This window comes from Pteropus vampyrus, unplaced genomic scaffold (assembly GCF_000151845.1).
Source record: "Pteropus vampyrus isolate Shadow unplaced genomic scaffold, Pvam_2.0 Scaffold10, whole genome shotgun sequence".
Classification (NCBI taxonomy): Eukaryota; Metazoa; Chordata; class Mammalia; order Chiroptera; family Pteropodidae; genus Pteropus; species Pteropus vampyrus.
In genome coordinates this window covers 12,003,114-12,030,238 of record NW_011888791.1, presented here as the reverse complement: position 1 = coordinate 12,030,238, position 27,125 = coordinate 12,003,114, and the positions used below count along the sequence as shown (strand labels likewise).

General features: G+C 36.3%; 2 protein-coding genes, 1 non-coding gene and 1 pseudogene across 8 annotated transcripts in view; 3 read left to right on the top strand and 1 right to left on the bottom strand.

Moving 5' to 3' along the window:
* The first annotated feature begins 3,000 nt into the window (after positions 1-3,000).
* PNN (pinin, desmosome associated protein) lies at positions 3,001-10,765 on the top strand. The gene is made up of 9 exons (XM_011376363.2): positions 3,001-3,203; positions 3,857-3,928; positions 4,314-4,382; positions 5,539-5,611; positions 5,727-5,821; positions 5,982-6,057; positions 7,225-7,380; positions 7,457-7,595; positions 8,325-10,765. Exons 1-9 carry the CDS (start codon positions 3,091-3,093, stop codon positions 9,695-9,697), a joined length of 2,166 nt encoding a protein of 721 aa, XP_011374665.1. The 5' UTR covers positions 3,001-3,090; the 3' UTR covers positions 9,698-10,765.
* On the bottom strand, positions 6,330-6,448 carry LOC111731106. The gene has a single exon (XR_002776956.1). It is a non-coding gene; the product is annotated as a 5S ribosomal RNA (ribosomal RNA).
* An 11,431-nt stretch (positions 10,766-22,196) lies between the features above and the next one.
* On the top strand, positions 22,197-22,315 carry LOC111730986 (annotated as a pseudogene).
* Positions 22,316-23,157: 842 nt separating this feature from the next.
* Positions 23,158-27,125, top strand: part of MIA2 (melanoma inhibitory activity 2) — an 80,106-nt gene continuing 76,138 nt past the window's right edge. For 3 of the 6 annotated variants that reach the window (XM_011376298.2, XM_023522162.1, XM_011376343.2), the window contains exons 1-2: positions 23,160-23,451; positions 25,358-25,488. In XM_011376298.2, the coding sequence (XP_011374600.2) occupies positions 23,337-23,451; positions 25,358-25,488 (246 nt within the window). In that variant the 5' untranslated portion in view covers positions 23,160-23,336. Of the gene's footprint in view, positions 23,452-25,357; positions 25,489-27,125 lie in introns of all 6 variants that reach the window. The other 3 variants (XM_023522167.1, XM_023522164.1, XM_023522190.1) reach the window with 2 other exon arrangements.

Sequence of the window (27,125 nt, the reverse complement as noted above, 5' to 3'; positions counted from 1 at the left end):
TGGATAAAAACAACTTCCGGTCACCTCTACCCCGGCATTCGCCAGCTCTATGATCACAAAGTCGCTCCCCTACCCCCGCCCCGCCCCAGGGTGAACAGCTGGCTTTTTGAGCTATGCTGGGGGCGGGAGCGGTCGGGGGGCTGTCCAAATAAGACAAAAAGAGTTCCTTCTGCCATCTTTGCGTGAATTACTTAAGAGTTAGATGAAGTGACAAGAATGTCTACGCGCTTCATCAAAAGCTTCCACTTCCCGCCATATGTTCCTCAATATGAAAAGTTATAAAAAGAGTGAAGCTATAAATTTTAGGTGTAGTAAGAAATTACCCCATTCCATATTAGATTAAGCCTACGTATGCAAAAAGATTTAAAGCCATTTTGGCCACCAAGAAATTTACTGAGAGTGGCGTCGACAAGGGAGATGGACTAAGCAAAGAACAAGATATTCTTTAACCAGAAAATACAAATTAATCAGAGGATTAGGTGAGTGGAAAAAGTGCTAAAGACTTCAGAAAAGCAACGTCATCGTGGGACGGAATTCATAAGAACCTGTAACAGATGTGAGACTTCTACATAAGTGCATATATATATATGTATATATATATTAGATCATATATATGTATATATACATTAGATCATATATATATCTCATAAGCACCGCTTAAATTTGGCAAATCTTGATTAAAATGTTACTTATTAACATCGATTAGTTCTTAGTAATTCACAGCCGATTTTTTTCCAATTTATTGCTTTCCCAAAATTAACATACTGAGTTTTCTCAAATTAACAAACTCTCAATTCTTCATAGCCCTTCACAGAAATTTAAGATCACGTTCCATAATTGGAATTATGGTTGCTTTTTTACATGTCCCTTCAATATTTGGATTAGTTTATTCAATCATCGTATAAATCAAGCATAAAAGTTCCACCTAAGCCTTCAAAAACACTAGGCAATATAATTTTTGTAATCATAATCTTAATTTTTCCAGCACTGAAATTTCTCAAACACGAAATCAGGACCTTTATTTCCCAATTGCGCACTCTCCCTTCATCACCACCATCAAGAAACAGGAGCCCAAGTTCACCATTGAGGTCAAAGAGTAAGCAATTAACCAACTTATTAAGATTGATTTCTCAAACTACAATAATGGGGGGGGCAGGTGGTGGTGGTGGTCTTAGAATATTTGGGAAAATAGAGGGGAAACTAATAATTACTGAGCACCTACTAAATGTTGAACATAGCATCGCACTGATTCTCCCCCATAAAGCAGACTATGTTAAATTGTCCAGGATCCTAGATCCTATGGAAGCAGGAATAGATCCTTTTTTTTTTTTTGGTTAACTCTAAAAGCATTTTGTCATACTTGGAGGTTAGGATCTACTGTTGTCACATTCTGGTGCTTCACGTACTGTCTATGACATAGGATTGTAAATACAGATCAGATCACAACTAAGTACGCTCACAATCGGAATTAATTATCCATCTTCACCCCTCTTGCTTAGCTTTACTTTTTCTTTTTTCAATACTACTTCTGTTTCTAAAGCTGGGATGGAAAAGGTTTCCTTCTACCCTTTTAGGTTTTTTGGTTAGTCTAATAATTATATTGATATAAAATAGATTAACAGGAGTAAAACACATTTTTTACTCAATAAATATTTGTTGAATGAATGAGTACATGAATAATTTTTGTTTCCTGAGGAGCTTATAAACTCCAGGGAAGCAGGAACCATAGCTAGCTTGTTCTAGGCTTTATCCTTAGATAAAGGAGATACTGCTCATACACAGGCGATTTAAAGGTGATTGAGTGGCCTTTGAGCCCTTGAGCCTTTTGAGCTGCTCTTCTCTTGCTCAGGCCCGCTTCCACGTCTGGAAGTGTTCTGTTGCTTTACTTTCTCTTCTAATAAAGCTATTCTTTTCTGCCATATTTTGGTGTCTTGCTCAATTCTTTAAAAAATATACATATATATTTATATATAAAGGTGGTTGGACGAATTAAAATGGTAAATTAGCCTGCTAATCCTTGGTGTTAAGGAGGATGCTTGGCTGACAGATGGAAATGAGAATCCAAAGGTTATTCATAATATTGTTTCTGTAGGAACATGCTTTCTGGGCTATAATTTGCTGATACATTTCTGGAATAAAACTGGTTCCCATGTTGGCAGTGCAGGTACAGAGGAACCAGAAGTTGGACAATACTCTCATACACACAATAACGCTGATCCAGGAACCCCATCTTAAACGAACCAACTCTAGGCCAGATGTAGAGAATGCCTGCCTTGTCTGTCTCATCATTGCTTTTCTCTTCTAGTACATCCTCGCACAGGGTCTGATCCGACGGTGACTCTAGACTGGCAAGACGTAGGGACAGCTGCAGTACCCCCAGACTCAATTTCCTTATCAGTAAAAACAGGCATTTTATTCAAGCTCTTGACAGGGATAAGGCATGTAAAGCGTTTCAGTGTCCCTAAAATAACTATTACGATTAATCACTTCCTGTTCCTTCCTTCTTTGCTTCCTTCTGCTCATTTTGGTTTAACCTAGTAGAAGCTCGCATCCCCCCCACACTCCCTGGGCATGCGCACCAACAGAATGGCCGCACCCTTTCCTAATCTAATCATTTACTGGGGGGAGAGGGGGGATAAACTCGCCACCTTCTCTGATGGATGGGCAGGGGGAGAACAGACTCGCCTCCTTCTCACTCTGATGTGATTAGGTGGTTAAAATGACGTAAGTCACGTCATAGCATAGGTTAAAAGAGTTGCAAAACTCCGCGCTCCTTGCGGGAGGAGCAGGCCCATGAGCCCGCGTCTCCGAGGACCCAAGGACTCACAAACCCGCCCCGCCTCTGCGCTAGAATCGGAGCCGGGCCACACGCAGCTAACTGGGGAGGGAAGTGGCCGCCTGACGGACTTTTCATTGGCCGGGAGGCACAAGGGTCGGCAGGTTCTCCCCCTTCCGGTTGCTGAGTGGTTGAAGCCGAAAAACAACGCCTATCGTCATTGGCTGAGGCCAGCTGTCAGTCCTCGCGTCCGGCGGCGCGGTACGGCCAGGCGCGGCCTGTGGAGCAGTCTCGAAGCCTGCTGCAGGGAGAAGATGGCGGTCGCAGTGAGAACTTTGCAGGAGCAGCTAGAAAAGGCCAAAGAGAGCCTAAAGAACGTGGATGAGAATATTCGCAAGCTCACCGGGAGGGATCCGAATGACGTGAGGTAAAGGCTGGATGGGAAATGCTGGCTCCGAGAAGCAGTCATCAAGTCGGGGTGAATTGGGGGCGGGGAGGGCGACCAGCTTTGATAAGGCTGGAACATCGAGGCTTGCTCCCGAGCCGGCAGTAGAACCCGGTTCTCGGTGAGGTGGGGAGTCTCCAAGGCCCCACCGTAGGTCCCCGGGCTCAGGTTCGTGAGGAAGGAGAGCGGGGCCTCGGTGCGTTGGGACTCCTTCCCGGCCTGTGGGAAGGCCCGGTCTACGGATTCCCGCCTTCGGCTCTGCGGGCCCGGAACTGCAGCACAAAGCCCCTTCCCCCTCCAACGGCTGGCCAGGAGACCCTCCTGGGACTCGGTTCGCCGCTTCGCCCCAAGGCTCTTGCCCACGTGCAGCTTCCTTCGGGTTGGCGAAATTAAGACCTGATCAAAGCTTGTTGATGTATAGTGGCATCGAAATAAATCTAATTTCTGTGATATTGGTCTTGAAAAAACAGAACTTAAATAATACTTTCTAACCTTTTTCAAACACGTGGATTTGATCCGTCTTTTTAGAACTTTTTTAGTTATTTTCTCTATGATGCGCTGCAATCGTGAACGTATTTGATGCCATTACATGTGTCCACATATGCTTTTTGTACTGATTTGTAAATATCTTACAGGCCCATCCAAGCCAGATTGCTGGCCCTTTCTGGTCCTGGTGGAGGTAGAGGACGTGGTAGTTTATTGCTGAGGTAAGATTTCCTTAAGACTTATTTCATACATTAAGATTATTGGTGCTGCTTAGACTAAATTGACGTACCATTTTAAACAAAATTCGTGGTAGAACCACTTAGAAATGTTTGTGTTTAAAGCTGTAATCAGTTGTAATTTTCTGGATAGTTATCCTGGAACTTCATTTACATGTAAAACTAGAGCTTGAATATATTAACTATAGTAGTTTTGTATAAATTTATTCATGTGGGTTTTTAAAAAATACTATAAAAGCATCTTGGAGTGAATGGCCATTTAAGGTTGCTTTAATTGGAAGAATATTTAAATTTTTAAATTCTTTTGCTAAATGGAAATACCATTTATCTTACATTTCAAGTGCTTTGTGTTGGACATTTTTAATCACAGGCGTGGATTCTCAGATAGTGGAGGAGGACCCCCAGCCAAACAGAGAGACCTTGAAGGGGCAGTCAGTAGGTATGTTGGAAAAAAAAGATTTTGAAGGCACGTGTATATGTTCTATTTTCTAAGGTAGCATACAGATATAAACATTTAATAAATATTGTTTTGTCAATGAAAGACTGTACAGCCTATAGAAAAGTTTTGTAAGTTTGAGCCAAAATTTTAGCAGATTAAGAAAATGCTTTGGAGAGTGGCAATGTTGCAGCTTATTTTATACATTAAATCAAAGGAGAAGATGTAAGGAGGGTTACATGAAATCCATTGGTGATGTTAAGGAGATAGGAGAAAGCAAAGTGGGGCAATCTCTAGGATTAAATAAAAAGGAGAATGAAGAGACACATTGGTGAGTATAGGTTAGTTAATAATTAACGTTTACAGTAAGTAGAGATGGTATGCAAGGAATAAGATAACAGTGAGGGGTTTTGTGGTCTTGTGCTCTTGAGCCTGTGGTTGTACCTTCAAGGGGTCTAGGAAATTACTTTGACATTTCAAAAGTATGTTATCCTAGGTGAGTAAGAGCAGTGGACAGAGCTCACTTAAGGTAAGGATTGACCTTTGCTAAGGAAACTGTAGGCCTGGGACATAACTACCTGTCATGGCCTGCCCGGTTAGGAATTTATGATCAGACCATCCTGTGTAGTTACTTTTGGTCACTGAGCTTGTTGGACCTGCCATGTGGTCCCTCGATAATTTGTTGGGTTTATTATGTTGCCCCTTCATTCACAGTTGAGTTGAGTCATATTAGACTCGGATAGTGTATCACTTCCCCTGAGTCTGATCTATTGGTATTTACTGAACCGATAGCTAGTATCCCTCAAAACTGAGTTCTTTACTAACAATAACAGAAATTTTACCAAAATAAGGGTCATGAGAGGAATAAGATTAAGAAAATGGTCAATATGTGTCACTTTTCTGTCTTGTACTATAAAAACCAGCTTGAGAAATAAAGGCTCTCAAAGTCTGGATTGGGCATTGATTAAAAGCTATCAAAATCTGGATTGGGCATTGATGGTACATTTTATCTTTTCACTACTGGCGGAAAGCGTAGCATGGGATGTAAACTGACGATGAAATTTCTGGAAATGAGTCCTCGAAAAAGTAGTCGTTTGCCCTTGGTAGGCACTTAAGTCACATTCTGTAGTGCTCATTTAAATTATTTTTCCTATGACAGGCTGGGCGGGGAGCGTCGGACACGGAGAGAATCACGCCAAGAAAGCGATCCAGAGGATGATGATGTTAAAAAGGTAATTGAGATTAAAAGAACATAGAGGATGAATATAGTATTTTCATCTTACTACATTTTAATGGGTTCCACTTGTATGCTTGTTAAATTACGGAGATTTTCTTTTTTTTATGCAGCCAGCTTTGCAGTCTTCAGTTGTAGCTACCTCCAAAGAACGCACACGGAGAGACCTTATCCAGGATCAAAATATGGATGAAAAGGGAAAGCAAAGGTATTTTTATTGACTTCTGGGAGGGAAACCTGTCAAATAATGCAATTTTAAGAAAATTTAAGCAATTGTCCAAGTGCATATAGTATGTTTCTTTTTAAGAAATGGCAGGTTTAGATGAAGTGGATCCTATTGAAACTGAATCTTTCTTTTTGCTTTTTAGGAACCGGCGAATATTTGGCTTGTTGATGGGCACTCTTCAGAAATTTAAACAAGAATCTACTGTCGCTACTGAAAGGGTATTTATGCAGTTTCTTTGCTTTCTTATCAGAGTAGTTGCCTACATGTTTTTAAAAAGAGCTGAAAAGCTCTCTTAATACTTAATTGCAATCTTAAAATTAATACTTAATTGCAATCTTAAAATAAAGCCAAGGAAAAACTTAAAAAACTTTTCTGGAGTTAAATTTTTAACTGGTCTTTTGTTGTTTTGTTTTTAAGCGAGGCATCCCTTGGTTGACCTTAGACTGCAAGTATTTCATCAGCCTACAATCCCTTATTTTTTTATTTTTTACGCCTACAGCACCTGGTCTTCCTAGGTGGTCTCCTATCCAAGTACTAACCAGGCCTGACCCTGCTTAGCTTCCGAGATCAGATGGGATCGGGCTTGTTCAGGGTAGCATGGCCATAGACTAACTGGTCTTTTTTTTGAAGTCAGCTCTATTAACAATCTTGTTTTGTGGTCTTGAACACGTTCCTTTATTTCTTTAGGCCTCAGAGTGCTTTTTCTTCAGTAAGTGAGTTAAACTCATTGATCATTGCTACTAGTTCAGTCATTCTAATTTTTATGACTTAGATACACATTCAGAGCAAATATTTAGCACTCTAGAAGCAAACGCATAAATATTGCCCTACACAGTTTAACTGTTGAAGTTTTTTGTTAAAAGTACAAAGTTATGTCTGTGAAGTTGAACACCCAAGTTACTGCTTCTCGGGGTAACTACAGTGGAAAAGAGATAATTTGTATATAGGAAATTAATAAACTTTTATTTCAGCTTTTATGTGTTTACTGGAGAATATAAAAGGCTTAAAGGCATTTTAATGTGTGAAGAGTAATTTTTTTTAAATAGGTGGAAAATATGACTTATTAGAGCATCACTTCTGTCAAATTTTTTGATTTAAAAAGAGTAACTGAAGTGCTCTTTTGTGGTTAATTTATGAAAGAACCTTATCTAAAAGTTCTGTTGCAATGGAACAGTTACCGATATTATGGCTTTAAAGTTTAGATTTTTACATGAAAAGCTGCAGCCCCCATTTCTTGAAAGAGAAATTGCAGTCTTCAAATTCTAAGTGCTAAGTTTTAAGTAGTTGGTATCCTGAATTGCAAATGTGAAACACATGCAGATAACTTAATAAAATTGTAATGTTTCATGTAATCAGGATGTGTAAAGATCGTTATTTATCTTTAGCAAAAGAGACGCCAGGAAATTGAACAGAAACTGGAAGTACAGGCAGAAGAAGAGAGAAAGCAGGTTGAAAATGAGAGGAGAGAACTATTTGAAGAGAGGCGTGCTAAACAGACAGAACTGCGGCTTTTGGAACAGAAGGTTGAGCTTGCGCAGCTGGTGAGTAGTATTTTAGAATTCTAAGATTGGTAATGCTTCCTGTTTACAGAAGTGCTGACCTTTACCTTTTCCTTAGCAAGAAGAATGGAATGAGCATAATGCCAAGATAATTAAATACATAAGAACTAAGACGAAGCCCCACTTGTTCTATATTCCTGGAAGAATGTGTCCAGCTACCCAAAAACTAATAGAAGAGTCACAGAGAAAAATGAATGGTAAGTGTTCGTGAAGAAGTCAGTTGCAGTTTTCCTAATGAATAAGGTGATAAAGTCACACATACACATTTGTCTGCCTATAATAGTTGTGATTTAATAGTAGATTTTTGAAATAAGATGCTAATAAGTTTGGAGTGCAGGAGCCTTTGATTCCTGATGGAGTTTAACTGGAAACTTTTGTAGGCAATGCTTAATACATGTGTATTTCTTAAGCATTTGAGTAATGTGACTTCTTTTTGCTTGATACTTTTAGTAGCCAGACATAAATGCTAATGAAGCAAGAAAAAGTGAATGTCAATGTAATCCATAGAGGGAGCACACATTGAAGGGTAGACACTCGTAAATTGGTGATTAGGTGATTTATTTCTCCTTGGGAGCAGAAAAATTAATATATGTTATATCATAAAACTGATTTTGTTTGAAAGAAGTTTTGTTTCTTTTCAACTAGCATTAAGTTAAGTAGCAAGATTGTCCTTTTTATCCATCACTTAGATATGGTAGTTTTGCCTGCTACTAATTTTTTTTATATATAGGTTTCCAGTAGATCATTGCTTTTGTTAATTTATGTCAATTGGTAATTACTTATTTGCCATAATCAGTCTTTTGTCATCATCTCTTTAGAAAAAGACATTTAGATAAAGCTCAGTGACATTTTGTAGCCAGGTTTCAAATTGTGACTGGATTTCTTACTCATAATATATTTTACACATCTAAAATTTTATTCTTTAGCTTTATTTGAAGGTAGACGCATCGAATTTGCAGAACAAATAAATAAAATGGAGGCTAGGCCTAGAAGACAATCAATGAAGGAAAAAGAACATCAGGTGGTGCGTAATGAAGAACAGAAGGCGGAACAAGAAGAGGGTAAGGTGGCTCAGCGAGAGGAAGAGTTGGAGGAGACAGGTAATCAGCACAATGATGTAGAAATAGAGGAAGCAGGAGAGGAAGAGGAAAAGGAAATTAGTATAGTTCATAGTGATGCAGAGAAGGAACAGGAGGAGGAGGAACAAAAACAGGAAATGGAGGTTAAGATGGAAGAGGAAACTGAGATAAGGGAAAATGAGAAGCAGCAAGATAGTCAGCCTGAGGAAGTTATGGATGTGCTAGAGATGGTGGAGAGTGTCAAAAATGTAATTGCTGAGCAAGAGGTAATGGAAACCAGTCAAGTTGAAAGTGTAGAACCATCAGAAAATGAAACTAACAAAGAATTGGAGCAAGAAATGGAATTTGAAGTTGAGCCAGATAAAGAATGTAAATCTCTTTCTCCTGCAAAAGAGAGTGCTAGTGCTCTAGAAATGGAAAATGAGCCTGAGGACAAAGAAGAGAAAGAATCTGAGCCACAACCTGAGACTGTGGCTCAGCCTCAGCCTCAGCCCCTGCCTCAGCCTCAGTTCCAATCTCAGCCCCAATCTCAGTCCCAACCAGTACTCCAGCCCCAGCCTCTCTCTCAACCTGAGACTTTACCATTAGCTGTTGTACAGTCATCACCTCAGGTTATTCAGGAGCAAGGGCATTTACTACTTGAGAGGAAGGAATTTGCTATAGAATCTGTAAAACTCACTGAGGTGACTATAGAGCCAGTTTTGACGGTACTTCCGGAGAGCAAATCCAAAACCAAAACTAGGAGCAGAAGTAGAGGTCGAGCTAGAAATAAAACAAGCAAGAGTAGAAGTCGGAGTAGCAGCAGTAGTAGTTCTAGTAGCAGTTCAACCAGTAGTAGCAGTGGAAGCAGTTCTAGCAGTGGCAGTAGTAGTAGTCGAAGTAGTTCCAGTAGCAGCTCCAGTACAAGTGGCAGCAGCAGCAGAGACAGTAGCAGCAGCACCACTAGTTCCAGTGAGAGTAGAAGTCGGAGTAGAGGCCGGGGACATAATAGAGATAGAAAGCACAGAAGGAGCGTGGATCGGAAACGAAGGGATACTTCAGGACTAGAAAGAAGTCACAAGTCCTCAAAAGGTGGTAGTAGTAGAGATACAAAAGGATCAAAGGATAAGAATTCCAGGTCTGACAGAAAGAGGTCTATATCAGAGAGTAGTCGATCAGGCAAAAGATCTTCAAGAAGTGAAAGAGACCGAAAATCAGACAGGAAAGACAAAAGGCGTTAATGGAAGAAGCCAGGCTTTCTTAGCCTATTCTTTGCAGCAGAAGATGTCTTGATGAGTAAAAGGATTACCTTTCCTTGTAAGGAGGATGCTGCCTTAAGAATTGCATGTTGTAAAAAATCTTTTTGGAAAATACAGACTGTTTGTTTACCAGACATTCTTGTACTTTTTGCATAATTTTGTAAGAGTTATTTATCAAAATTATGTGAGGTTCCAAAATATGTAAAAATAATAATAATAAAAAAAGATTAACATCCCTTGTCATCTTTTTTAAATATCCTATACTCTTCAGTAAGAATCTGTATATTTTAATAGGTAAATCTTTAAGTCTGTTTCCTTCTAATTCTGTATTATACATTGCTTTTGTAGAAATAAATGCGTTTCTTTCATTAGTTTTGGGATGTCCTCGACACTTGTATAGTACCTTCTTGATATCATTTTCAGCTTTTATCACTAGATACTGAAGGTGATTAGAATGTCTTTGAAGGTTTCCTCACTTTTATTTGCCTTAGACAATTATTTCGAGTTGTCAAATATTTGCAGCATTGGGGGCAGGGCATAGTTTGTTTTTAAGATCATTTACTATTTTTTCTAGTCTCCCTTGTTATTTTCATCTAAACGTTTCCTCTTGTTTCTTATTTACACCATATATTGGGTAGATGAAGCAGTATGATTTTGGTTGGCATTTTCTTACAATTATGGGAGCATCATTCTTTTGTCTCCATGGTTTCTTGTGTGATACAGCATATACATTTGTTAATCACTTCTTTCCAGGGGAGGGAGGTAGAAAAAGATATTCTAAACTTGGTTTTTGAGTTGTGGTCTTGTCTTAACTTTTGTGTTGGCTCTAACTGAACCATGCCAATATATGTCAAAATTTTTGTTTAAGTATTGTATGAAAGTTTACAAAATAAAGGACGTACATCTACACTTGAATCTGTAAACAAGATAACACAAGTGTACCAAGTGATTAACTTGTTGTTTTATAAATTTGTATGAATTTGGAGTATGTTGCTCATTACTACATGTGCAAATAAATGTGGCTTAGACTTGTTTGACTGCTTAAGACTAGTACTTGTATTAACTTTTTGATGCTTTATACAAGAGAGTACTTAAATTGTAAATGGTATTTTTTGAGTTTGATTTAACATTGACTATAGTTTCAGATTTGACTTTGATATTATGCCTTCCTTTGATAATGAATGGTAATAGTGAAAATGTCAACAGTCATTTCCAGCATTGTATAAATGTAAGTGAACATGTTAAAGAATTCTTTTAAAAAATCCTTTCTTGGAGTAATTATTAAACAATAAATGAGCAGAACTCAAACTGCAGAGCTAGCCGCCTGCATCCCTAGGCCAGCTGTTTCCACTACGAGGAGCTTTGTCCAAAGATTTTAATATTCGCCAGCAGGAAGTACGGTAGTTCCCCCTTATTTATGAGAGAAATGTTCTAAGAGGCCTAGTGAATGAGAGAAACCATGCGTAGTAAAAACTATATATACTATGTTTTTTCCATAGATAAAAAATTGTAAGTCACAGTAGATAAAGAAAATGGAACAGTTAAGACTATAATAAAAGTTATATGAATGTGGTCACTCATTTCAGGGGATCCCTTGCATTTAATATTTTTGACAACAGTTAACTGCGGATAACCCAACCACAAATAAGATTAATGTACAAATTTATTTTCCTGTGTGCCACAGTGAGGAAAAGGTATACATTATTAAAGAGCATGACAACCTAGTTCTTTTAAAAAGTCATTTGATGACTTCAAAATGTATATATTAAGATTCCTCATACAAATTAAGTCTTGTTCACACATTTTTATATGGGAAATTTAAAGTTTTCATGGTCCTTGTAGAAAAGAGGCTGGTTTTGGCTTTAAGCTCAATTGTGAGTGGTGGTGATGGTATAATGCATGGGGAGAAAAATCTGAATATAAACCAATTTTCGGTTAAGTTCTGACGTTGAAGAATTCTAAACTAATTTTACTAACTTGGTATGCATTTATAAATTAGAGGTTTATTTTTAAGATTGAGTTTTTCATTTTTGATATTTCCAATTAATGCTTTATCCTTAGAAATGAAATTTATAATCAGAACCATGTAATCGTTTACTTGCAAAAATACACGGAACATTAGAATGTAAAAGTAAGAACAGTATCCTGTGGGGCTAGGGAAGGGAACACTCTAGGATCCTATTAGAAGTAAATGTTTATGAAAACTAGAAGCTGAGGGATAGGGCTAGTGACTAAAGTTTGAAATTAATTTGGAGCTCTGTTAATTAGCAAAGTCATCTGAGGGGGGTGTTTAGAAAACATTTTGTTTACTCTTACATTCCAAGAGTAGTTTGTACTACCACAGAAATTAAAAGATAGTTTGGTCTTCAGTGAGCTGTATCTATCCAATCTAGGGCTCATCTGTGCACTCATTATAGAGCTCTGGTAACTGCACATTTCTAGAACTTAGTTTGGGCTAAGCAAACCCACCAAAGCAGTAAATTGAAGAGTCTATAAGTTGATAAAAATTTAAAAGGAAAGGTGCTAGTGATTACATGGTATAATAACGGGCCAATGCTGTCAGAGTAATAAGTCATTAAAATGGGAGTTCAGTCACAACATAAACTAAAAATCTTCATTGAAATCATTGATTAAAAGTTTTACCCAGTTTTTCTTGAGATAATGTATTTAAAGTGCTTAACCCAGAAAAAAAAATGTTAGCTATTTAACATGGTTGGGCCTTCCTACTCTAACATCTTGGGGGAAGATTAGTAAAGTCTGAAAATTTACACTTGTCTCACCTAGCATGATCTTGTCCAAAAAAGAAAATTTTATATGTATATATTCAAATGCCTACAATTCTGCTTTCCATAGCCATTTGAGTTCCCTATTTAAATTTTGTAATAACCACTACTTGCCTTAACAGTCCTTTTTTCTTGCTTCTATAATGTTATGTCATACAGTTACATCATAGTTTGGTTTATTGTCTACCTCCCACTAGAATGCAATCCGCAGGAGAGCAAGTTTTTTAACCTAATTGCTCTCAAATACCTAGGATAGGGCTTTGTATATTATAGTCAACATTGTGAATGAATTATGACAGGTCCTTAATGTAGCTTGTGTCTCCATCTCTGCTTGTCTTTACAACTTTAGTTGCCTCTCTTCCATTGTTTGAAACAGTGAACTGAGATAAAGGAAGGAGCCATTGTGACTAGAGCAGAGTAAGCAAGGGAGAAAAGCTAATAGGGGCTATTTTGTATAGGACCTTTCAGGTTAAGTATAGTTTTTATCTGTGGGAAGGAAGGTTTGAAGAGGGTCGAAGTGATAAAATTTATGTTTTAACAATTACTTTGGCTACTGTGCTGAGAAAAAAATGAGAACAAGGGCAGGAATAGAAACAATGAAGAGGCTAGTGCAATAATTAGGCAAAATATAGAGACTCGGGCCAGGATAGTAGCAGTGGAAGTAGTGATGAAATTCTGGACATATTTTGAAGATAGTCCCCAAGTGATTTGCTGGTAGTGTAGTGTGAGAAGTCAAGAATGAGATTTCCCTTGAGCAGCTAGAAATGAATTGTCATTAGCTAAGTTGGGAAAAAAAAACTAGAATGAACAGGTTTGGGGATGATGGAAGTGAGTGGGTCAGAAGCTTAGTTTGAGATTTCTGTTAGACATGCAAGTGAAGATGTGAAGTAAGGGAAACTAGACATACCTTTCAGGTTCAGGAGACAGGTCAGAACTGGAAATAAAATTTGAGTTCTGAGCATGTCAATCACCAAAGGATGAGTGTAGATAAGGAAGAGGTCTGATGACAGCCCTGGGCACTTGAGCTATTAACAGGATGGGGAGCTGAAGAGGAACCAGCAACAGAGAAGGAGCATTCAGAGAAATAGAAAAACAAGTGTTCTTGGTAATAGAAGAAAATATTTCAAGGAGGAAGTAATCATATGCCCAAGTGCTGCTGATAGGTTAATGAAAATGAAGAGTAAAAACCATAGGCTTCAGCAACATAGGTCCTTAGTGATCTTCAAAAGAATTCTAGAAGAGTGATGGAGGCAAGAGGCTGATAGGAGAAGACTCAGATGGAGGAAAGCATCACTCTCAGTTATGTTAAATTGGACCAATGATCCCACTGAGAAGAACTAGAAAAGCTGGAGATCTATATACTTCAAAAAATCATTAAGGTACTGAAGAGCTATAGGGCCAAGATCTGAGAAGAAAACCCAGAGAGGTGTCTGACATTTTTTTTGCTAGTTCCACCTGTATCCCCAATTAACTTCTTCCAAAGGGAAAAATCTTAAGACTTTTTCCAAAATTGCCCTGCAAACAATATTTTTAATTGTAAGTACTATTTATTCATTAAATGAACACCCTTATCACCTCATAGGAAACCGATTTCATGATGTAACCATTAGAATCTTTTGGTCAATATTCTTGTGGGAAAATTGTGAAAAATCTGCAGAAGCTAAAACCACAACACAAACATTTGCATCTTCTCTAGAAAGCAGTGTGGTCTATATGACCTATTTGAAGGTATTGAATTCAGGGAGGGGTAGGACATTTTTTTTAGCTTAACATAGGAAGTTATTTCATCTTTGCTTTTTCCTCTGAAATGTTAAAATGAATGGCTCCCTCTCAATCAGCACTCAATTTCCAGTTCCTGATTATGCACCTGGCATATAGAATGTGCTTGATAAATATTTGTAGGATGAAAGACTGATCAGTTCTTAAGAAAGTAAAAGAAATTAGCTTTAGGTTTTTCTCTCAGTAATAGTAAGGACTATCATTCAATCTCTTAATGCCCCCAAATGTCTTCCTTTTACTTAGTAAATAGGTTTTCAATAAATGTTCCTAAATTGAGTAACTCAAAAGAGAAACTTGGATTGTTAACATTGATAGGTTGAGAGAATAACTTGTTTGAGTTGATTTAGAAATAATTTTAAGCATGATTGAGGTGACCTTAGGTATAACAAAGTTACAGAAAAGTACACAACTCAGTGGATTCACACAGTGTCATCATTACCCAGGTTGTCCGGCTGAGCCACAGAATTTTACACCTCATAGCTATACTACTGACAATGTCATGGTCTCCTGTTGTGTTATTTCTAATAAAGTATATGCTTAAAAGTTCAAGAGAACTAATCACAAAGGTATTTAATGCTGAAAGGTACAGTTTTTGCACTATGGACTTTGAGAATAAGATATTTAAGATGGCATAGGTATGAGAACTTAAAAACTTTAGAAGTTATAATTGAGTCAAGCTTAGTGATAGTACTTAATGATTGTGATGTAATTTCTTACTTCTGTGGTTATTTGCAAGAAACTTAAAATCCCAGCCAGATTTCTCTTACACTAAGATTGCCTTCAAGATGGTTCTTTTTGCCATCAGTTTACATATGTGTAGAAAAATACAAATTCATTTTCATGTAAGTTTAAGAAAAATGTTACTAGAAAAGTAGTGACAATTATTTCCCAGGATCTTATAATGTGTTCCAAATCCAAATACCAATCTCTCAATTATTCTTATTAATGAGGTTAACTGAGAGTTCATGTTGTATGTTCCTCCATTTAGAGAAGACTGCTTAGTCCAGAGGAGGAACATGTAGAATGAAAAGAACAGTAAAGTTGATACCCTTTGGAGTCTTTGTCAGGGGTATCCAGATCTAAAATGTTGACATGAACAAGGACATAATTAACATGCTTTTAAAATTTATAACTAGAAAGGAAATTTGTCATTCCTAAGCCAACCTTAATAATCACAACATTCAGATAAATACAGAAACTTCCAGAATAGTGAGGCTGTGAAAGTGAATGCTCAATATCTCCATTATTGTAGGAGATAAAGAAATAAACAAAACAATCCCACATGACCAAGGAAAATATCACAATCAGCTTCTCAGATTGACTGGCCAGGATGATATGCCACGTGTTTCTGGGATCTCAAATAGCAACCTTGCTCCACAAAAGCTTTATGTGTCAATAAAAGTTTCCCTGGATACAACTGATTTGCTGTAAAAATATTACTTGGTAGAAACATATTTAAGAAGGGTATTCTGTGAAATATTGTAATGAAAAACATAGACTCATATATATCATAAATGGTAAATAGTGTTTGAAGATATTTTGTTTGGAGGAAATATAAAATAGAGGAATAGAAATACAGAATGCTTAGGCATTCATTATGTGATTGCCTTCTATGAAACTATGGTGAGCTCAACTCATGGTTATTCCCTAGGCTATGGGTGAATTTAATGATATAATTATAGTGAATTTAGTGGATTAATTTGGTTGATGGGCAAAGCCTTGCAAAGTGCCTTCTCAAATGATTTCTTGTCTTCATCCACAGAGTTTATGACTTATTCTTGAAGTTAGACTGTACATTTTTGTTGTTTTTTTAAGCTAAATAGTAGGTTTGTATGTGGTGAGTCATTAAGTGTTATCCAGTTGATACAGGCTTAGGAGAAGAATAAACATGTGCTTGAATTTTATCCCTTCTCTTCCATGAGGCTGCCCAGGGAGGTGAGACCAGTGGCCAGTATTCATGACCCAGAAACAGGCTGCATTCACCTCACCTCATTCAATCTTCACCTGAGGCTGCAGAGACATTGCTTCTGCTTTTTCCCTCTCCCTAACCTTCCTGTTGCTTCTCTCTTCCTTCCCCAATGACACTGTCTGCTACTACTTCATTAGGAGCCAAGCCTAGTTGGATGATAGTTACATAAAAGTAGAGTTTCCTATCAGTGTATTGGGACCAGAATGGGTCATGGAATTATTTCTGTGAGAAACATCCTTTTCAAAACCAGTTACTTTGCTTATAAAGTATTTTAATTAAATTTGGTGAGTCTTATAATTGAATTTTTTGCATTTTTTTGTATACCCAATGTCAGATTTATATGACTGATCTAATCTTTGACCAATGAAAAAAATGTCTCAAGAGATATATCTATTTAAACATTCTCAACTTTGAACTGGTAGAAAAACTCAAAGGCAACTTTTACTGGAGTTTTTTTTCTCTTGCAAAGATTAAAAGATATTTATCTTACTTTCAATGATCTTCTATATTAAGTATCGTTCTATTCTGCTAAATGATTAATAAGCCTCATGAAGAAAACTAGTGAAGTTAAGAATTCTCCACATAATTTAGATAAAATAAGTTTGGGGCTTAACTGTTAACTTTAAAATGACTTTGAACTGTTCTATATGGTACAGTGGTAGTGGATCAGAACCCATAGAACTGTATGCCATAAAGAGTTAATTTTACTGAATGCAATTTTTTTTAAAAAACAGGAGCCCAAGATGGGACTAGGCTACGGCTAATAAATTTAACTGTGTTACAAATGTGTAACATACCACACTGAAGGAGATGGTAAGGATCTGACCTAAATAACTTTATAAAAAAAGCTTTGATTAGATACTGTAAGACTATAGTCAAATAGAGTTATACACACACATTTAACTCTGAATGGTAAATTTGTTTATTACAGGGTATGGGTTATGAATTTTGAAACTAATTCACGTGTATACTGGGATTGAGCAAATAAGTAAATATATTATAGATAACAAGCCAGTTTTCTTACTGTTGGAGAACAGTTGAGTTTTTTGATAGTCCTCCCTTCAGGACATGGAGCTAAATTCTCCTCTTGAAAGTGGATGGACTTAGTAATTTTCTTCACATAAACAGAGAATAGCAGAGAAAAAGCATTGCTTTACATTAGAGACACCTGGTAGACATCCTCTTAACCACGTAATCAAGGTTAACAATACCAGTTAATTAGACAAGTTGATATCATGCATACCCACTGATAGGCCGTGATGAGCAGGGCACACTACTCTTGTGGTATTCTTTCTCCCAAATCTACAACCTTGGTTTAACCATGAAAAGCATCAGACAAACCTAAACTGAGGGACATTCAAAAGTGTCAAGGTCGGGAAAGACAAGGAAAAGATAACAGGCTTTCACAGAAGATTGTCATAGAAGATTGAGGAGGCCTGACAACTAAATACAATGTGGTATATTGGATTTGATCCTTTAACCAGAAAAGGGACATTAGTTGGAAAACTAGGGAAATCAATAAAGTATGTAGTTAATGTTTTGAACTAATGTTAATTCATTTATCGATCATGGTTATATAAGATGTTAACATAGGGGAAGCTAGGTGAAAAGGTATACAGGAACTCTATTTTCTGAAGATCTACAATTATTTCAAAATAAAAAGTCTTCTGAAAACAGGCTTATGAATAATTTTCCAAAACCATCGAATTTTTTTCTGCAAATAACTTGCTTTGCTTTACCTTCATTCATTCAGCAGGTTGTAAACCAAACTCATGATCTTCCTCTGCCTCTCTTTCACACCTGCCCCTCACCTGTGCTCCTGTTTCTGTAAATGGCACTAAAATGCTCTCAATCGTCCAGCTAGGAAGTCGATAGTCGTCCTTGACATTTCCTTCTCTCTTGCTTCACAATGAATTAACCACCAATCCCTAGCATCCTGAATATCTCTTTTATATTCTTGAATTTAGTTGTCTTGTTTGTTTTCCCCCATAGATTGTAATCTCCATGGAGACAAGATCACTGTCTGCTTTTTCTTCATGTGTTCTATGTGCCCAACACAGTGCCTGGTGCATAATAGGCACTCAAAAACTATTTGGTAAATAAGAGAATGTGTGCATACTTTATTTTATCTTACTATCTAAGGGCATTTTTATGTCCCCATCCCTTTGTATCTAACATAGTGGGATGCATCCTGTACCTCCTAAATTTACTTTTAATCTGTGGTAATCAAGTTTTAGAAATCAAGTGTGACCTTGTTAACAGAAATTTTGCCAAGTCCAGTTTTATGTTTTGGTTACAGAAATCAGTAAAATTTTAGATAATCATAGAATATCAGCTGGAAGGACTTGTGGAGGTCATTTAGTGCAAGTCTCTCATTCTGTGAACAAACACCTCAAGGCTCTAAGAGGCTGAATAGTTTGCCAAGTCCTAGCGTGAGACCATTGACAGAGGGGGCATTTATTTCTACGCCCTAGGCAATCTGGAAGAAGGGAGAAAGAAAAAAATAAAAATAATGATAGCAGTTATTTTATTATTTATACCTTTGAAAGAAGTGGGTCAAACAAATAATAATCATAAGAAATTTATTCATTTTCATGCAGAAATTGTATTCTATAAACTTTTAAATTTTTAATTTTGAGGGGAGACATAAACATTAAGTTGCTGGTTTATTTGTGAGTTAATCTTTTTCTTAAAGAAGCTTGGGGGCATAAGATACTTGGGGGTATAAGATACTTAGGGACATAGACGCCAAAAGAAGCAAGAAAGAAAAGATACATGAATAGGGAGAGGGTAGCAGTGAGGTGTGAAGGAGGAGCATTTTGGAAGGGATGGTATTAGAATACATAAAATTGATTCAAATGAGTTCTTAAAAGACATTCAGGCTATTGATGACTGGAAATTAGTAGGAATACTAAATATTTCTATTCCGTTAACTCACTCATATAGCAACTTGTCAAGCATCCCTATGGTATTTGGGAATCCAAAGGATTTTTATAGTTTTGCTTGCTGGATATTTAGAGTTTGACTGCTGCTACTAATATAAACTCAGTAACGAAGATAAATATGGGGTCCAATTCTTTTTATCAGAATTTTTGTACAGATGAGAAAATTTAATCAAAAGGATTACTTGATCTTTTTGAACTGAGAGAGTTCAAAACAGTTGAGCTACACAGCTGAAAGACGTCAGTTCATTTATTCATTCATGCATTCATTCTTTCATTCAATAAAAAGTTATTGAATAATGTATTATTAAGGAATTTAACCTAAAAGACTTGAAGAATGAGTAGGGATTAGCAAAACAAAAAAGTAAGAGTTAGCAAAGCAAAAAAGTGAAGTTATATGATAAAAACACAAATATTGTCATTCCCTTCCTTAAAACTTTTTATGGCTTCCCATTGCACTTAGAATAAAATTCACATTTCATTTCCACAGCCAAAAGTCGCTGCATGTTTGGACCTTTGTCTTCATCTCCTACTTTATCCCCTACCACTCTCCACCTGCCTTTATGTTTTATTATTATATATACCAAGTTATTTTCCACCTAAAAGCCTTGTTTCTGACATCTTGGAATGCATCCAATAGGCTCACTGGTACAAAGTTGGTGCTCCACAAACATTAAATTCCTCTTCTACTCATTAATGAGAGTAATCAGTTTGGTCCCTTGATCAGCAAATATCATACATGTATCATCTTGCATGTTGAGGATGTTACATACTATTATTTTAAAACACATAGTAAAAGAATAATGACAGTGTATATGGGATATTCCCCTTTGGTTTCTCCCAATCCACTCTCCACTCTTTGCCATGTTCTGCTATCTCCTCTTTTTGTGTCTGTGGATCACTAGCTTCTGAGGCTGAGTCCTCTAAAGCAGATGCTGAGACAGAGTTTAAGGTTCAAGGGATCAACACCTATGAAAAGAAGAGGGAGAAACTAAGACTGGGCAGAGGGGAAGGCAAACTGCAATGTAGGTTCCACAAAGCTTCAGTCAACCTAACAGGGAACTCAAGTAAGAAGTGCTTGTCAGAGTGTACCACCTTAAGCTGAAATGACCCTGACTTTGTACTTCCTTGTCATTTACTCACTAAATTCACTAGATCACCCAGGAAGGGGTCATGTTGGGTAAGGTGGTCCTCTGCTACTGAGGTAGACCTTGAAGTCACTGCCAGACAGAGGATGTCTGCTAACTGCACTCCCTGCAGCTGAGCAGAAAGTTTTACCTTGAGGAGGGGATGTTGGGGGCCATCTCCATGTCTTCCACACCAATTTGAATCTCAATCTTTCCTGGGCCTCATATCTCACTGTGCACATGTCTACCATGGGGACTATTTCCAAGGGCTCTCTGTTCTAATGTCCCCTTCCTAGTTAAAAATAACAACAACAATAACAACAACAAAACCAACAACAACAAAAAACAGCTTAATCAGTTCAGCTTATCCCAAGTACCTTCTAATAAAATTTTTCTATCTTATTAGTTGCCAGAGTAACAGGCAGTTGGTTGAAGAAAATATGTTCTCACTTTAGAAAATCTGAGGTACTAAGAATATAGTATCAGATTAACATCACCAGGCAGTAGAAGAGCAGCATTCACAATTATGTCTTTATATTCTCATGAAAAGCGTTGCTCTGTAGTATTATCTCTAAGATATTACAGTCGTGTGGCTTTGGTGATTCCTTCTTTAGCTCTACACAGTGTGTACTCTTACTTCCTGTACCATTTCTGAAAAATGCTATAGGCTTTCCAAATCAGTATTCCTGAGTGTGTGTTACTATGAAATCTTCCTCAGTAGCAGTATTATATTTTAATTTTGACAGAAACGATGTGCAAAATGCATTAGCAATTAGATAATATCTGGCTAAGTTAATATGACTATTTTTATAGTGAAAATTGATACTTTGGTTTCTTAAACTAAGTGCTCTTATTCTTTTCATGTATTACCTCTTCGTCTGGGTCTGTTAGATAGTTAACATTGTGCTACCATATTTTCAGATATCATGTTTAATTATATTTAAATAATGGTCTGAACATAAAATGAGATCACCTGAGTGTATTAAGTAGCAAGAAAGTGGGAGCATTTCTAGTAAGAGCAAATCTCTCTAGAATGGTATTTTAGGCAAGGATTTCTCTCCTGTTTTTCTTGACTCAAATCTCGTTTAGGCCAATCAATAGACAAATTTAAATTCATCTGGATTTTTTTCTCTCTTAACTTAAAACATAATTAAATTAATTAATTCAGAATTTATCTGTGATCTTTAATATCAAATACAAAAAAGATAAAGTATATTAATTATCAAATCTTCTCAAATTGATATAAATCATGCAAATAATTCTGTGCCAAATTTGGAAGCTGAAGAGCTAATTCTTCTGTAAATGTCTTTGACAACATAGTTTATAGATTTTCAAAAGCATTCAAAAAACCAGCCTATACCTTTTTGAGTGTGCATGTGAACAGCTATGCACGGCTCTGACTGCAAGCCAGTTTAGATTCTTTCTAAGGATATAAAAATCTTTGTTCTGAGAGAGCAGGCTTCCTACTAATTGTTTCTGGAAAACAAACGAAAAACACATTTCCTTTTTTCAGGACTCTGAAAGCAAAAATTCACTTTAGCTTGTTCAGGTGCTGGATATTTGTCTTGTTTATGTCAGGCACTAGAGGGGAGTGTGGTGTCATAAAAGTACTGCGTTCTGCAACCCACATACACGCTGACATACCCAAATACAGGAAAAAGGTATAGCAAAGAAGAGCTTAGGAAAATATTTTCTCAAGATTGAAATAGGACAACTGTGGTATCTGAAAACCTACTGAGATCTAGTGTTTTACACTAAAATTCCCAATATAGGACTTTGATTACTTTTATGTGACAATAACATTTAAATAACTTGATTTTTATAGCTTTGTTGGTATTTGAAAAAGAATATACGCTCACTGATTTTAAAAAGAAAGTCAATGTCCACAGCCGTGCCACCCTGAACACGCCCAGTCTCGTCTGATCTCAGAAGCTAAGCAGGGTCGGGTCAGGTTAGTACTTGGATGGGAAACTACCTAGGAAGACCAAGTGCTGTAGACATTTTAAAAAAAAAGTAAAAAAATATAGAAAAGCACAAAGAAGAAAGTGAATACAACCTGAAATCACATTATATACACCCGTTGTATGGGGGAGGATTCAGATATCTCATTCTCTCTCCACTCATGAAAATATGCATACAATTTTAAATACATGGAATAATACTGTACCTGCTGTTTCTGGAAGAGCACTGTTGCAGACAAAGTAGACATGTTTCTGTGGCAGATAACTTGATTCTTGGTAGGAACCATAGTGGTTATGAGTAGGGGGAGCCACAGTGCCTAAGTTTAAATTTCTTCTCTACTCACTGTGTAACGTTAGGCAAGTGATTTAATCCTTCTCTGTGTACCTCAGGTTCCTCGTATACAATTAAGTGTTTAAGACAGTACCTGGAACATGATAAGTACTTACTACATTTTAACTAGTGTTCTTAACAAAATACAAGTTTCAAACTTCATAGTAACACTAAAGATTTTTTAAATAGCAAAGAGGCATATTTTTCCAATTAACTTTCATCATGATATTTCAAAACCATTTTTTTAAATAAATTATTACTGCTTCTCCATGTAATAATATATACTTCCTCCATTGATGCTAATATTTGTATGCAGCAAATACTCAGTTTGTGCTTATTGTTTGATTTACTTCAAGACTTTAACAGAAAGAAGGGAACTACCTTTTTGTGGAGTCCTGTTTACAATATGTTGAACACGAGGTGCCTTTAAGAGAGGCGGTTTTACACGGGCCATCTTTATAAGACATGAGTCCAACTAAAAAAATCCCTGTTAATTATTAAACCCCAATGTATTATCTGGATACCTGACACTGCAGATTGAGAACAGAGAGTGTTTGTCTCTCAAGACTAAACACCAATAGAAAAATGTAGTTATCAAGGGATTTCAAAAAAAAACCTATACCTTTTCCTCTGATATTTAGGAAAGATAGTGGAGTATATCCTGTTTTGGCTGGCATATCTACTGCCTAACTGGTTTAAACCTCATTTAGGATTCCTGCTTGTTTTAGCATGGTGAAGCTCGGAGTTCACAGAATCCTCCTTTTGATTATTTCTCTGACAAAGTGTCCGGAGAGCGCAAAACTACTGGCAGACTTTAAAAAATGTGGTGATTTGGAATGTGAAAGTAAGTTTGCTTTTCTTTTTTTTCCTTTCCTCTTAAACTGGGGTGCCGAAATGACATAAATTGTTATTGTGGACATGTGTGATAAAAATGAGCGTTAATATCATTAAGAAATATTGTAGTTATGTAGTTCAGTATTAAAAGAAAATGCTGGAGCCAAGCATTTTGCAATAGTTTTTAATGTAAGTATACACAGGGGCAAAGATCAGTCTGATATACAAATATATCAGAAATTATACAGACATTAATCCAGACCTCAAAAACAAACTAATCAACATTTTCACTATTTTTTAAGATAAATATAATTGAATTATATTAGAAAAGATATTAAGCCTTTGATAGTTCTTGATTTATGAAGCCCTGATATTTTTTAGTTTCTATTTCATAATTAGAACTTTCTGATTCTCATGAATTTTCTCAAAATGTTTTTATTTTATACCATCAGGATTTACTGTCAAAACTTTGTCAAACATTAATAATTTCTGTGTTCACTTATTGCATAAAAATACTGAAATCAGTGTTAGAAGAATACATTTTTATTTACATCTTTAAATATTAAACTTTATGTTCTACAAAGATAAATTTTATTTTATTGCTTAAGAACTTAATTTATTTTCTGTTATTAGCATTCTGGTACAAAATGAATATATCCTAATATATCATAATTGCTTTTAATAAGTTCTATCTCTGCAGTATGTGACAATTATTTCTGATTTGCAACATGTAAATTAAAAATAGAAAATATTATTAGTGTAAAAAATAATTTACAAGCAAATTTTTTATGAGTAAACATTTTCTTTAACAGTTTGGGTATATAATTTAATATATAGAGGTTTACTAGATGATGTTTTATAATAAGAAAAATAATAATAGTCTTTCTTTCCCTTTTTACAACTTCATTCTAGTTTCCTTAGGGCCAGACACAGAACATGGAATGGAAATATTCAAATTTATAGTATTTTCTAATGTTATTTTAACTTTAATTGCATGACTTAATTAAAAAGTTTTATGTATATCAGTATAATTATAATCGTTAATTTGGTATGTATATTACTGTATGTATTTAATCTATCATATGTGGATATAATCATTCATATTTATTGAAGGTCTATTATATGCTGGGTCTGGGTAGAGGGCTTGTATCCAAGAGGAATAAAATGAAATGTAACATAAATTTCTTGACCTCCACTGAATAGTGAGACAAGATAAGTCAATATTAAACAGTAAGTACTGATACAACATAAAGTTAATAGGTAATATTGAAGTTCAGAGAAGGAGCAGAGTAAGCAAGACCGATTAGGGATGTCTCATAGAGGAAGTAGGTATGAGTTCATCGTGAAGAGAAACTGAAGTGTTTCTAGCCTTGGGAAAGACCAGGAAGAAAAGCTCAGAATACAGAATGTGGATGTTACAGTGAAGAGCAGCTCAGTGCAATTTGGCTCCAACGTTTGTCATCTGCTAGACTGAGATGAGATAATTTACCTCATAGTTCTGTTTTGAGGATTTAATAAAATAAAGATAGGAAAGAGCTTATCATAATGGTTGGAATATATAGGTGCCAGGAAAAACACTAATTACCTTTTTTTCCCTTCCCTATTCACTGGAGAATGATAATGACACATTCCAGGGACAATGGATAGAGGAGATTGACTGTAAAGGAGCAAGAGGAAGTCATTCAAAATAGGATAGGAGGACCAGGTCATGAACAGCCTTGGATACCCAGCCAGAGTTTGAATTGATTCTGTGTGCAGTGGGAAGTCTATGTAGCTTTTTGAGACCATAAATGATATGAAAAAATGAGCATTTGGAAATACATAGAATGGACTGGAAGAGAGCAAATAGAATGGATGGGAGGGCGAGACATAACATTTTAATTTAAATTGTGTTTTTCTTTACAATGTTTACATAGCTTTAATATGCAGAGTCTTAGCCATCAGAGATTACAGAGGACCTGACTGCCGATACCTGAACTTCACTAAGGGAGAAGAGATATCTGTTTATGTTAAACTTGCAGGAGAAAAAGATTTGTGGGCAGGAAGTGTAAGTATCAAGTCTTAAAAACTGAATGCAGAATAAATGGCTAGCTTATACAAGAGTGCCTGCTTTTCATCTCTAAAGGAACTTTAAGAATTTCAAAGAAATATATATATATATATATATATACACACACACATACACACACATACATATATGTATATATGTATGTAAATATAAAAATATATATATATATTTATATATAAAACCTTTAACATGTGAAAACAAACAAACAAAAACGGTCTTGTTCAGTGTTGGTCCCAGAATTTCTATAAAGTAGCTTTTGGAAAGGCAGTATGGTTGGGATGGATGACTACAAGGGCCTTGAAGAAATTATTTTTACATAGTATGAACAATTTTGAACATAGATTTTTATATTTACTGGAAAGACTTTAGAGGTGCCAATGGATATTATGTGACAGTTAGACATTCTCAGCCATCACTTGGTGCTGCTAATGGCCAAGTTTAAGAGACTAGAAAGTTTTAGTTAATCGGATTAGAAGACATTTGTCTTTCTGAGCAAATAAAGGACTGAGTTCTTATTGAACACATCCTCAGAAAAATTAGTAGCCTAGGGAAGCAAGGTATATGAACTTTACATGGAAAAAAAGAACTGAGAGAGTCTTTTATTTGACCTAAAGTCCTATTACACTGAAATTCCTAGAAGTCAGAATCACCTTTCTGAATACATAACATAGGAAAATTAATTATTAATATTTTCAGTTGAAAATAGCTTTGTATCTTTATGCTTTATCATGAAAAGATGCTATGATAAGCAATTTTACTCTGAAGTTGAATAAGCATGACCAACCTGATACATGTATCATTTCCATATTGCATATGTATAAGATCTTTCCCTTGTATAGCCTCTGCGATCACTATTTGAAAGAGAAGTTTTATTTGAATCTATCTTGCTTTTTAGCTCAGGGATGTATGACTGAAATGCTGACTGTTGCTGGCCAGAATTGTTTGCCTGGCCTCTGCAGGCCCCAAGATCCCTTACTGCTTATGGTCCCTTAAACATTGCCAGTCTATGTCTTGAACACATTTGTAGGCACCCAGTGCAGCTATAAGAAAATGACACAGGTCTAAGAGGAAAAGAAATTGTTCTTTTTTGTTTACTATGTATGAACATGATAATTCTGCACAAGAGTAGTGTGTAATGTGTGGAGCCAGGGTGAAGTTCCAAACACATTTAGTTTTTTATATTAGGTGTTTAGTCCTGGCACATAACTGTTTAAGGAACCGCACTGTAGAGTTCACCCACAGGCTGTCAGTTTCCAAATAGTTGCAGCAACTGCAGAGCTGAAAGAATCACAATGGTGTAATGGAGCTAGATCAAAAGACCAAAAGAAATATGTTCTTTAAACCTTGATTGGGATAGGAAATGGGTTGAGAATGGTTGTAAAGCCTTCACATTTAGGGGCCATCCTACATACTCTTAAATTGGAATAAGAAGATCTCTGTTACCAAGGTAACCACAGAAAAGTTGAATGGAATCAAATCCTCCCTGGAGGACTCGTAGATCCTTACTCTCTTGATGAATCTATCTCAGCCATTCAAAGTTGAAAACTTCTACCTGATTTTGACATCTTGAAAATGCTGAATATGTCACCGCTCTATCTAGTTTGGGTATTCCCACC

What these genes read in the sequence shown, in the direction of transcription:
- PNN (XM_011376363.2), top strand. Translation starts at nt 3,091, where the DNA reads ATGGCGGTCGCAGTGAGAACTTTGCAGGAGCAGCTAGAAAAGGCCAAA. An exon ending in AGGATGATGATGTTAAAAAG is followed by an intron (nt 5,612 to 5,726) that starts GTAATTGAGATT and finishes TTTTTTATGCAG; the next exon opens with CCAGCTTTGCAGTCTTCAGT. An exon ending in GATGAAAAGGGAAAGCAAAG is followed by an intron (nt 5,822 to 5,981) that starts GTATTTTTATTG and finishes TTTGCTTTTTAG; the next exon opens with GAACCGGCGAATATTTGGCT.